Source organism: Rhea americana, unplaced genomic scaffold, assembly GCF_003343005.1.
Source record: "Rhea americana isolate MKP2758 unplaced genomic scaffold, rheAme1 scaffold_74, whole genome shotgun sequence".
Classification (NCBI taxonomy): domain Eukaryota; kingdom Metazoa; phylum Chordata; class Aves; order Rheiformes; family Rheidae; genus Rhea; species Rhea americana.
The window spans coordinates 3542976-3556520 of NW_028186912.1; the positions used below are offsets into that span (position 1 = coordinate 3542976).

Genomic DNA, 13545 nt, shown 5'->3' on the forward strand with positions numbered 1-13545 from the left:
GAGCAATGAGGTAACATTGTTCAGTGTTGTCACTTTGAAACTGAGAGGAAGAAATCTTGGGGAAAAACTCATATACTAGAGAACAGAAATGGAGACTGAGAAGGAGGGAGAAAATAGAATGAGAGTTTGGAGTAAAAGTGATGGCAGGGATGGAAAGAGCTAATAGCAGCCTACTGTCCTGCTGGCAAACTAGAAGACTGAGACAGGCCAAAGAGACATGGCAGGAGGCAGAAAGGTGGTACTCAAAGTGAGGAAGTGTGCAGTAATGGAGGAATTAGATATAGCAGCATTTGATAAAGACTTCAGGTGAATAGTTCTTTTGATGGTGAAGTTGAGCAGCAAGGAAACGTAGTCAGTGGGTTGAGTAGACTTGTCAGCAGTCAGGAGTTAAAAGGTTTGTGTTAGAGGAGAAGGTTTGAGGGGGGGAGGAAGACACCTTTGTGGAGGAAAGAAGACGACTTGCTCAAAAGAAGAGGAGAGTGGGGGCAGGCGGAAAGATGCGAACTCCACTGGAGAATATTTAAAAACTGCCATTCACTGTGGAGATTTTTAGAGAGGAGGACTTTGTAGCAGCAGACAGCTCAGAAACCATTGTAGACAGAGATCTGTCTTGGTATATGCTTAAAAGGAGCTGAAGAGATTATGGATACTATTATATAATTACATCTGGTGTGGATGTTTCAGGGACATCAAAAGGGGCAGCAGGGGAAAGATTGCAGAAGATGGGCAATGATGTAAGGAAAGGCACAAAAGGCATGAAACTGATGGTAAGGGAATTGTTTGGGAAGARCAGAGCACAGGTATAGGAAAAAGCTCTTTTGAATTGAGTTCTCTTTCAGCTCTGGATCTGTATAGTATATTCTGAAGTTCTTGTATTCAAACACTTCTGAAGAACAGACTTGTGCAGAAGCAGGTTTATGGTCTGTTGCTGCTGGAAGAGAGGGATGCTGCAGGGGAACAACTTCTATGCATCTCCCCACTCAGAACATGTATTTAGGGAAAGGCCTTCTTGGAGACAACCAAAATTAAATTATTAGGTATTTAATGTGTGCTCCCACACCCATAATTATGAATACGTGGTTAGATTTTGAGAGTCAGCCCACAGGTTGTTAACTTACATTTGGTATGAAGTTCCTGTTGGAGCTCTGATGAAGCTCCAGTTGACACATACCTTCTTTCCAAAATATGAGGTTACACCCATATCTATCTTATCTTTTGTTTCCAGACTTCTAATGTAATTCATTGTAGCCACTAAACAGGACAGAGAGCTGCCCAGTTAGTGGACAGCTAGATAGCATAGATAGTCCAGTTAGATAGCAATGCTATGTGTTTCAAGCARGGATTAGAGAGAAATTGCTGTCCTTGGCAGTGTTTGGTTTGTGTACGGCATTAGCAGTGTTTTGGTTCAAGTTTGTTGGTTACAGCAATTATTTATCTAATAAAGCTAAGAATTAAAGGATGAAAAAGCTAATGCTTTCACTGGTTTGARGGAGATCACAGTCTCTTGCTTGTTCCTCAGTCGCTGTACAGACTAAGCAGACAATCGAACTGAATGTGTTAATTCAGGCTGGTTTGAGCTCAGTCAGGCCTCCAGGATAGACATAAACATGGTGTGGTTTGCTTTCTTCCGCTTTATCGATGTAGCGTATATAATTGTCTTAGAATGACTTTAGAAAAAGCTGTAATACCAACACAGCAGCAGCGCCGACACTAGTGGTAGCAGTGGTTAGCTCTTCTCAGTTTTCAAATCTTTGCAGATCTCTGCTTCTACCTGTTTTCAGCCTTTTTATCCAATATGTATTATGCAATTTCAGGGTTTCCACTGTATCAAGCATTTTAAAGGCTTCTTAGGTGAACTAGTGTATTATGTCCTTTGTGAAGTCTTGTGCTCGTGTTTGGATTTCTCTTGTTTATACCTGAAGGTGACTACTGGCAGTGCTGTTGATGTGGGGAAGGTTTTATCTAAATCGTACTGACTGTAGTAGAAAAATTTTGTTAGATGAGAGTCTGATGATTTGCTGTAAAGGTGATCTGGTTCCAGGTTAATCTAATCTCTGCTAGGAATTCATTTTGCGGCTGAATTCTTTTATTTGAGAATGCCTCAATTCTTTCAAGTCTTAACACTTCAGGCTAATGTTATAAAGATAACYGACATGAATCATGTAAGGCACTGCAGTAAGCACATTATATAATTTTCCCTGCTCTAAGCCTCTTACCATTACTACTGTTTTCCCCGTTCCCTTCCCTTCCCTGTCCCAGTGGATCTGAATTAGAAATGTACTTTGGATACAGTGCTAGCATTCGAGGTTTTGAGCTCTTGTTTGTGAAATGTCATGGGTAACAGTGGCTGAGGATGAATCCCTGATCCCTAGCCAGCAAGGCACGTCTCACTGATAAGGAGCAGCCTCGCCACAGGTGACGTATAGCGCAGAGTCTGTGCGAATGAGTTGTGTGCCAGTTCTGTACCAGGCCAGGTCATGATCAGGTAAGCARGATTTACTAGTTTTGGTCTGGCTTGACTTGGTAGGAAGGGAGGTGAAGAGAGCGTGTTAGTGGTTGGAGGAATAGAAAGAGAAGAGGCAACAGCAGCACAGCAGGGCAGAGGACAGCTCAGGAAAGGAGCTACTCTTTCAGTAGAAATGTAGTGTACATCATAATTCACTTTTGGTGGRAAAAAGAGCTTTGTCAATTTGTGGCCTGCACAGTCTTTTCAGGCTGGTTTAAGGTGGTTTTCCTCTGATACATGCAGAGTTGTTCATAGCTGAAGAATATGTTTCTGTAGTCTCCCTAATTAACTATGATGTGTAATACTATATTTCTGTTTATTTTAGTTTTTGATAGAAGTCAAGAATTCCCTTGTATCTTCTGTGCCATCTACGTGGGTTATGGTTAGCAGGTATGTGAAATGTCTTCATATTCTAATACGTAAGCAAAAATAAAATATCTTTTAGTATTAAAGCTAATTCCATATATATTCTGCTTTCTCTATGTGTTTCTTATTTTTAAACTGAAAATCAACCAAACAAAATTGTCATCTTAATTTATTGTCATAATAAGTTTTAGTTAAAAGCAAACAGGAAAAAACGGGGTTCTTGAAACATACGTTTAACACAGTAAATACTTTGTACAGTTTTACTTGATTGGTCTTTCAAATAAATAGTRTTGGTGTCAAAACTATGGTCTTGAGTAATTTGCACCTATAATTTGTAGGTACAAGCCACCCATCTCATAAAATCATAGTTGTTCTTATATTTATTCAGAAATGTAAAGGTAGCTATGCAAAGGTGTGTTTGTGCATCTAAATAAACTTAGTTTCGGTAAGATGTCCTTTTACTCTCATATGCACAGGCTTTACTTGCTTTTGTGATTAGTGCTATTTAAGCGTAATTTTGAGATAGWCTTTTAACAGTAAATGAAACAGATGGACTGAACTATGTAATTAGCTTTTTTCTTAGTCTTTTACTTTATTACTTAAACAATACCTTAATGTTGTTATGCATGACCACAGWCAGCTAGACCATTACTTAGGTCCTTGAGAGCCAAGGAGGCTCCTTAGTGTTATCTAACCCAGAAATAGATGAACTCTGGAGTGTTATTCTGTTGACTTTTGCAAAGGCTTAATATTAAAAGTACATAGACGATCCGGAACTAAGACCATGAAGAACAAATTACTGCTAATCTAGATCTTGTAAAAGAATGTCTGGGAATGCCAGAAAGAGCCCTTAATAAAAATATATAAATAAATAACAAGTGCCCCARATGGAAGCTATTATCCGTACATTGGTAAGTCTGTACTTACCAATAGTCTCACATAAACTTGCTAAGTTTTCCTCTTTAAAGTTATGTTTGGGAAATTTTTTTCTCGGAGTTTATTGTGTATGTTACCTAGTCACAAAAAATGTCATCCATTTGTGCAGCATGTTACTGAACAGAGTTTTGTGAGCTATATACTTCAGTGATATATGCTACATTGCAAAAAGCATTTTAAAAGCTTTRTGAATTGGCCGTGTGCGGTAACCAAGCACTTGATTCACAATACAGAATATTGGAATCAATAGAGTTTGGTACCATAATAAAAGAACATTCCTTTTTTACATCCATTTCAAGGCTCAGAGAATAAGAAAACTAGTCTAATTTTCCACGTAGATGGCATAACTGATTGCTTAGTAACCTTGATTTCCTATTTGGCTTTTTTTTTTCTTCCAGCACAAAAGCTGTCAGCCGTTTCCACACTCCTTTTATTATAGAAAATTACAGACATCTGAATCAGCTCCGGGAGCAGCTAGTCCTTGACTGCAGCGCTGAATGGCTAAATTTTCTAGAGTGAGTTTAAAAAGTAGATTCAGATTTCATCACTTTGGTTGTTTATTTCATTGCTACTTGAACAGAAAAAGAAAGATATTTGTCTAGGAAAGAATAGGAAAATTGATAATTAGGTTTGTTGCAGAACTTAATTGAAAGATATGGTAAATTAGAATACTATCCCTGAAATTAAAGTATTTGAAGAAAAGACTCTTACAGACTGAGGCCAGCAGGGATATCTCCACAAGACTTTGAAATTCCGATGAAAATACAGTATTAAATAAATAAAATGCCTCTCTGAATTTGAAAACTAGTATCATAGCACTAAGAACGTGAAAATGCGACTGACTATAAATGCATGATACTGYATCCTGTGGTTTTATTATTCAAATACAAGATAAATGAGAGAAAAGAGAATTCATTATACAAGCTAATCAGATTCACTTTTAACACAAGTTGAAATACAGTATGGTTTCTGTGTTAAGTGTACCATTGCTTTTAAAAAAAATTAAATAAAAATAAAGTATTCAGGCAATCTCTTGGGTGAATGTGATTTTCTATAGCCTTATATTTCATATGCTAACCCTATTAGCCTGTTAATCTTCTCTTTTAGAAGGTAACCAAAGTATTATTGTCCATCATGGCCAGCATGTGAGACCTTTTTGTATCAGGTCAGAGTTTCACAAGAAATTATTTGACTTTTTCGCTAAAAGATCTTCAAAATGGCACTGCTGAAACCCTCTATGATTTACCATCACATTAAATTTCTGCAGATAAATGTTCTTCTGCCAAAGTCTGCTCCTCACCTTCTAGTTACTGTATATCTCATATGTTAATGATCTTGCCTGCCTTCTTCAAAAAAGACTGTGTTGTTTTTAACATCAGTTCTACTCTGTTTACTGAATGAAGTGCTGGACAGACAGAGCGAATTTGTCAGGTACCTCTTGGAAAGGAGTGGTCAAAATTCCTGGTGCCACACTCCAAAATCGTCATCTGACAGACTTCTAGAAGGTGCAGTACAGCTCCTCTGGCATCCAACATGGGGGCTGGCTGCTCTCTCTCACTGGTTCACAGATGGCAGCAGATAATGTTTTTCCCTCAGGGTTCCACCTCTGTGTTGCAGGGTAGGATCAGGCTAGACATACGTGTGGCTTTAAAGCGAGTCCCTCAGTGCTGTTACATCTATGTTGATGTAGAGACTCACTGCTGTCAAAATCAGCAGACCTGCTCCCCTCCCCTGTCCTCTTTCATGGACAGACATTGGTATCTCTGCAGTCAAGAGAGTGAGCAGAGTGGGAATTAAGCTGACCTCACAAAAACACAAGTGCATTTTGTTTGACTTAACTCCCTGAAGAGGCTCTATTGCTGGAGCATCAGTTGCTGAGGACGGAGAGGTTGGATACCTGTGGTGGAGGCCAGAAGAGGGGACAGTAGTGTGAGTAGGATCTCTGTAACTGCAGGCAATTTAGCTGTCACGTGCAAGTGTGCGCTCAGTAGCCTCAGTTAATTCTCTTCCGTGTGCAGTGACAGTCTTTGATTAACCATCAGCATAATCCTGCTGGCAGTCATGATGTRGCGGTGGCCTGGAATATTGACTCTTGAAGTATTTGTGATCTGTGTGCAGCCATCTAGAGCCACAGGTTGKCCAGTCCTGTCCTAGACATTAGCAATGTTTTGAAACACTACTGTTTTAAAATGACTTTGCACTCTAAAACTGACCTATGAGGATTAGTTGCTGACTGCTGTATTAGATTTCCTGTCATTGTAGAGGTTAAAATTTGTTGTCTTACTGTCAACCCTTCAAAATCCTCATGAGATGTAGAAGTTAAGCTCCATCCTTTGTGGCTCATGCATTGCCATCACTTCTGTAAAGACCGCAGGCCCCACACGTGGTGCACAGCTGTATGTTCCCATGTCTTTCATTAGTGCCCAGCTCTTGTTGAATGCAGTGACATGGATGTAACCGAGGTTGAGATTTAATTTAATTTAACACTTCTGTTAAGTTCGTAGGAACTAGAAAAACATTCCAGTTCACTCTTCTGTTACTGTGTTGGCTATGCAATAGTATGAAAATAGTTTCATTAARTATCTCTTGTCAGTAAATTAGTCATGGGAGTTTGAATAGATCTATGTTAACCTTTCCTCACTTCGATCTGCTACTTTTCATACCCCCCTTTTTTTTTCTCCCCTACTTTGGTATGGCTTCTGTTTCTCTTATGTTTCCCAGTTTAGAGTTTGTAGTTTTATATTTCCCTGTTGTAACTTCTTTGAGACTAGGAAAGGAGAAAAGAAATTCATGAAGGCTAAGAGATTGAAGTCTACTGAAAACTGTTCTCTTGGTATCTTCATTATTGTACTGGGGGAAACAGTACCATAAACTGAAAATGAATTCTTGAGTTTTCTATTATAATAACCATATTTTACTGAAATTGTAGACAACTTCAGTGTTTCAGCACTTTTTTTTTAAAGACTTTAATTTATGGTACAAGTAAATTAGCAATTGAGATTGATTCAGTTGTCACTGTCATAAACAGTAGCATATTATAGACCTCATTAGGCAGCAAGGTTCAACTGCAGACCCTTTAAATACAAGCTAATTAATTTAATTTTCCCTACTTTTTTGTGCTTAAAAAAAAATCGCTGTTACAACAGGAACATGAAGTCTGTCTTGGTTAAGATTGTGTCCTCATGTTATCACTTAATACATTGCTGGGAGATTTGAAGAAGAGAATAAGAACCTGTGAGAAACATGCATGGGGTATATATTGACCATGCATATGTATCCATATGAAATTAATTGTTTTTCTCCTCCTTTTATCTTTCCCTGTTTTGCTGTAGTCATTTCAGTGAGCATTACCACCCTGTGTCTAAAGCGATTGGTCACCTAGCAACTATTGACTGTCTGTTCTCGTTGGCCCAGGTGGCTAAACAAGGAGACTACTGCAGGTAATCAATTTTTAATTTGTATTTAGGATTTTATTGGGAATTATAAGAGAGTATTTAAAAATAAATTTCATTTGAGTATGTGTAGTACAATAAAATGTATTATTAAAATTGTTTATACTACTCTCAACTTAACCTGTTTTTGCAAAGCAACACTTTTAGGCTTAATCAAAATCTGTAAACAATACAGTTTAAAGTTGACAGCTTATTCTGGTCTGTCTGTTGTTTGACTTGAGTCTGATAGATGATGCTTGAGATGTATATAAATATCTGTTAGACTTTGGGCAGAAATGCCCATACATTGGAATATCCATTTTTTTTTCTCCAAGGAGATCTGAATTTATAATGTCTTTGTAATATCTAACTTTTAAAGTATATAGCACGCGTTTCCAAAATGCACTTCTAGTGAAGATAAGTGAATATTAACGCAGCCCTGCAGAGCAGTGACGATGTCCCACCTAGGATAATGTGCCAGTACTGATCAGCCGTGGGCCTCGCCTGCCCGAGACCCAGGAGTGCAGGCCAGGCTCGCAGCCGGGACGCTCTGCCCTGCTCTGTGTGGTGGAGAGACACGAGCCTGCAGGTGCTGCTTGCCCAGAGGTCAGCCTGGCGCTGGTCMCTGAGTTTGGCCATCCTGCAGCGAGGTGAACCACTAAGCCACTGCTTCAGCTTGCTGAGTGCAGTCCTGCGAGCCAGCAGTTACTATTGCCAGGGSGTTACGGTAGAAAGGGTTGGTTTCCAGTCCACAGCCATCTGCCTCTCTCTGTTCAATACACTCTCTTTTGAAAAGTGCTATGTTTAACTTATTTTAAAATGTTTTCATTGTGAGACTGTGCCAAAAGTGACTGGACAATTGCTTGGGAACAACCATATAAATTGGTAAAATTTGAACTCTTGGAAACCTAGCAAATCATGCATTAAATATATATGGTAGAAGGGAAATCAGCTAACATATGCTTTGCTTTTATACTGCATTATAGCTAATATTGATCACTTCTGGACCCTTGAGATCTTGTGCGCCTCTTATCAAGATCTTTTTGAAAGTAATTGCTAGCTTATTTCTATATACTCAGATGAGAAAACAAACTGAAATATGATTAATTCAGTATGGGGATTTTAAATAATTCACTGAATATTGGAGTGGCTTAGAGCTTTTAAATTGGCAGGGAGGAGACTTCTCAGTTAAACTTCAGAAGGAATTACTACAGTTCTTTAGTGTGTTAAGCCTCAGGAAAGATGTCAATAATTAATTTTGGGGGGCTACTGAAAGAAAGATTGGACTTCCATATTAGCTAATTTAAGTATTTTTGAGCTTGAATGTTTTTGGATTAAATGAGGGTCATTTCATACCACCCTGCCCAGAGGCATTTAACTGAGCTGTGAAGTTAGGAATGTGGGTGTTCCACACAGTTGCTGGGGAGAGGGAACAGGGTTCACAGACCATCTTGGGACCCCTGTGCTGGGACACTTATTCTTTACGTGGGCGACGTACAAAGCCRAGGCTCTTAAGCAGCAAAGTTAGTTACATAAAGATGATGATATAAGCAGCCTAAGCATCATCATCATCTGAGATCTGTGCAGCCGTTTTGCAGACTCGCGGATACGTTAGCTTTAGGGAATGCAGTTGAAAAGGTATTATATAACTAAACAACATGTTACTGCATTCCACAGCAGCTCACTAATTTTTTTTTTTTTTTTTGAAAACTTCGTGGCACATGCTGTGGGAACACAGAGCAGGAAGGACTTTTTGAATGCTTGTGTCTGAGCTGCTGCTGCCTCTGCCGGYCCTATTGTCTGAAGCTAGAGTAGGCAGTCGGCCAGGCTCATGGCATCCTGAAACGACATCCTCTCTCACAATTATGGGGAAGGAGACTTGAGCAGTTAAAAAGAGGAAATGATTTTCAAAGATGAGGGCAGAAGTTTAAACTAGCAAGCAGGTCATTTAGCTGGCATCTCTCTCGGTTATGAAGTGGAGAGGTGCAGGGGTCAGTGCAGCTAGGTGCATGCTACTTTCCAAGCAAGTACATGTCCACCGAGAGACGGGGTGAAAAATCCTTGCTTTGTCCCAAAATGCTAAGTCTCTGTCCTAATTGGTTTCACCTGGAAATCTCTTCATGCTAAAAAACATGGTATTTTTAACTTGTACCACTTTCCTCAGCGATTCTTTTTCCTAACATGCCATTTATTTTTTTCTTCCATTTTCCTTTGTAATCATATAATTCTTCTATTCAAAGAACAACACATWCCCCACATTTTGTCTTCCCTCTAAGGCCTACCTAAAGTGTTACTTAACTTTCAGTCCAAAAATTATGTGGCTTTATTCCAGTATTCTACTTTCTCAGCTACTGCTGCTTTTCCTAAGTTACTGCTCTTATTGCAGAGTGCCTGTGCTTCTAGTTTTGGAGAGTGCTGTTGCTGAGACATGAAACCACATTTACCTCCCAGTGAATGTTGCATTTCAGTTACATTGAAAAAGAAAAAAATGCATTGCAGAGAACAGAAAAAAACCTTAGTCATATTTTATTTGAACGTGCCATTTTCCATTTTTGCTCTGTGGAGAATATACAACTTTTAGGTGATACGTAGCATTGAATTATACATGTTCTACTAGTAATATCCTTGAATGTAGGTAGGTTTGCAGCTACGAAAGGTGAACAGTTTGAAGCAGCTTTTTTTTATTACTTGTGTGGTTTGGGGAATGAGGAAAAATAGGTAGAATAGATACAGTTTGTATATATATTTCTTAAACAATACTGTCATGTCAGTGTGTCAGCTGACATGTCTTTCTGCTGACAGTTACTGTGATGACTCTTAAACATGTTTGGGAGTTGTCAGGTAGGAATGCTGAAAATCTTCATAAGGAGACGGCAGCTCTGTCATGCTGTAGTCTTTGATTTTTTTTTATTGGTCATGATATCCGTAGTTATACACTTTTTATTATTCCTCACACCCCAGCCAAGACTTGATGAAGTAGAAGGCTAGCCTAGTTCATCAGACGAATCAATTCTGAAATTATTAAAGTGAAACTTTGAAGAGYTGCTGGAGCAGGGTCTGTGGGAAAATAGTGGTTTTACTTTTACTTACTTATTTTGTAGATCTTTCTAATTGCTTAGAATATACATAAATGACTGAAAACATTTCCTAGGTAAGGAAAAAATTATGAAAATACTCTAAAAAATTCTTTATCTTCTAATCGAAATCTTCTAATCTTCTAAATCTTCTATTTTTTTTATAGCTGAATGAAACTGAGGAAACTTGATTGGAAGAATGTATTTCTTTAATTTGTAATTTTTCACAAAAATCTGCAGCTTGGACTGTACCTCATAGGTTTTAATTGGAGTAGTTCTAAATCGTCGGATAGAATAACCATTGAAATTTACATCTTTTCCTTTTTGCAGACCATTTGTGCAAGATAATCAGAGAGAAATTATCATAAAAAATGGCAGGCACCCTGTGATTGATGTGCTGCTGGGAGAACAAGATCAGTATGTTCCAAACACCACTAACCTTTCAGTAAGTACTACAGTATCATCTGAACTTCAAAATCATTCAATGGAAGGGCTCTAGGATTTACTTCTGAGCTAAAAATTTAAAATAATTTAATCACACAACTAGCTGCTTGCTTGCATTTTAGAAAAATGTTGTCAGACATGACCACATGGATTTCGTTCTTTTTCTGATAACAAGTAGCCAGACACATTCTGCAGAATGTATTCAGGTTTAATGTCATAAACGAATGAAAAGAAAGGTGATCTCAAAATTAGGAAAATGAAAGTTTGAATGGTTATTTTATGAGAGGTAAATGAGTAATTACACTTTTTTAAAAAAAAAAAGTCATCATGGAGGTCTACATATTGTCAGTAACTTTAATCTCAAGTTTGTGGAGCTTTTCTTTTAGTTGATTCTCTATGGGTATATAATATACAAAATAGCAACACTTTCTGTTTCACCTGTTTAGACTCAGTTTTCCAAATTACTTCTAAGGTATCTCAGATTTAGACAATTGTCTATTATGTGTTTTCCGTTATTTTTGGAATTACTACAATCATACAGCATTTACTAATCTTACAATGTAGTTCTGACTGCTCATTGCGTAGTATCGTGCATATTTTGTAGACTGCACATTAGGTGTAAGAAGCCATTTACATTAACAAATGATAAAGCTTCCTATTGTGTAGCTTGTAGGCGGTAAGTCCCCTACCTATTGTGTTCTGCCATAGCAAATTAAATAACATGATGTTGAGAAGTAAGACGACGACTACTTGCTTGGTACTGCTGTCAATAGGTCAAAGAAAATGTGTGCGGTGGGGGGAAGGAGCCCTTGTAAGCACTTTTTATTCAATGTTGCCTAAATTTTATGACMTAAATTACTTAAAATTACTATTCATACGCAGTTACCTGAGGTAGAAAAAATTACCTTATTTTATTCTGTATATCTCTTTCTGATGAGCGTATTTTAGTTTGTTTCATTTTTTCCTGGAGAACTGAAATCTCTCTTTTAAACCGTCATTTTGAGATTTTTTTCATTAAATGTGTTTGCGACTTACTTCCGAATGCCAACTGCCTTTTTGTACTACTGTGTGAACTTAGAGGTAGCAGACATTAATGTGGAATATGGCTGTGATAAATTCCATTCAAGTTTGTATATATTTATCTTAAAATATTTTTAAATGCCAAATGATGATATAGATGCTGTGCAGTACGTCAGTGAAAAGAAAACATTTTAAAAATTATTCATCAAGTCAGAACAAGCAACAGATGGCACTTACAAAAAATACAGCATTTCATTCAGTAATCATCCTGCACTTTCCCCTGTTATCCACATTCTAATATTAGATTTCCATGTCTTAAATATTACAAAATCAAGTAATCTTAGTAAAATCAACTTTGCTTCCACTGTTGGTGTGAGTTCCTGCTTTTCTGCCACAAGTAGGTGGGAATCCAGTTTATTAAAATGCCTCTAGTTTTAAACTGAAGTTTTTGAATCAGCAGGAAAATGCTTCTCCTGCCATGTTTTCAGCTGAAATGTTRTAAAATACCTGACTTCAGGAAGAGCTTCCTTAGAGTGCCATGACATAAACAACTTGTTCTTTTCCTCCACCCCCAAAAATATTCATGAATTCTTTTATTACTTGTAATTTTAGCCACAAATTTGAATAAGATGTTAGCTTATGGTTTTGTGTAATTGTAAGGGCAGATGGGTTTTCTAGTCCGATGCTGCAGCATATGTTTTCTGAAAGCTGGTTTAGCAAACCTGCTACCAGCCACAGAACATGCTTGGAAGGACCCTGGAGGAATACCAAACACATGCAAGAAATTTGTGGGTTGAGCCTCACAAATCCTTGGGCTGCCTGGATGCAAGCAAAGGCTGTTCTGTGAATTTTAACAGATGAACTCACTCTAGTTTTAACTATCTATAATTCTGTTGTGTTGAGCCAAATYGTGGCCCTGACAAAATTTTAGTAGCAGTATTGAAACCATATCCTGAGGACTGAAATATTTTAAGTTTTCTTCTCCCTGTACTCATATATATTTCATTACATCTAGCCTTTCTTYCTGATAATGGCATTGTCTGTTTTGGCTATATTGTGAATTTCTTTGGGTAAGGATTTCTTTAGCAAAAGCTAAACAGCTGTTTGCATATAATAGTTACTGATTGCATATATGATCTGAGTAATAATATAAAATTGACAATCTTATGTTAATTTTATTTACCTCTCTATTAACAGAATGGAAACACAATAGAAAAGTAGAKCTGTAAAGATCATGAGGTTTATTCCGTAGAGATTCTTATATTGTTCTTGTTGTCATAGTGCCTGATCACTTCCAAGTTTCCTAAGTAATGTGGCTAATGTTTGTTATGCACAACTTGTCCTTTTTTCCGTGCTCCTCCCATGTGGCAGTGAAAGGTCTTGCCTTTTGATCAGTTTATAATTTGTTGGATTTTGTTGTATATATACACAGTAGAAAGCAAAAGTCTAAAGTTTGATTGTCCTTTTGTAACTTAATTTCCTAGCCTTGATTCAGGCCCTGAGAAAACTTTATTGCTTCATGGGTGAGTTTTAACAATTTATTAGCACTTTTCTAGCACCAGAGGAAGAAACTTTTATTTTTATTTCAGTACTCTGGGGAGTCTTAGGGCTGAGATGAGCTCTTACATTTGATTTCATTTTTCATAGGATTGCTGAGATTAAATACAGTGATAATCAGAGACTGGATGCAGTCTGCTCACAATATCTGTGTTGCAGTCAAGTCTCTAATGTCTTGATTTCTTGTAACAGCCAGTCTGTTTGGATGTGT

General features: G+C 37.7%; 1 protein-coding gene across 5 annotated transcripts in view; it reads left to right on the forward strand.

The window, feature by feature from the left end:
- The window catches only part of MSH3 (mutS homolog 3), a 108872-nt gene that overhangs the window by 67733 nt on the left and 27594 nt on the right, over window positions 1-13545 (forward strand). For all 5 annotated transcript variants that reach the window (XM_085321981.1, XM_085321979.1, XM_085321980.1 and 2 more), the window contains 4 exons: window positions 2832-2896; window positions 4207-4323; window positions 7141-7248; window positions 10644-10758. In XM_085321981.1, the coding sequence (XP_085178107.1) occupies window positions 2832-2896; window positions 4207-4323; window positions 7141-7248; window positions 10644-10758 (405 nt within the window). The remainder of the gene's footprint in view (window positions 1-2831; window positions 2897-4206; window positions 4324-7140; window positions 7249-10643; window positions 10759-13545) is intronic.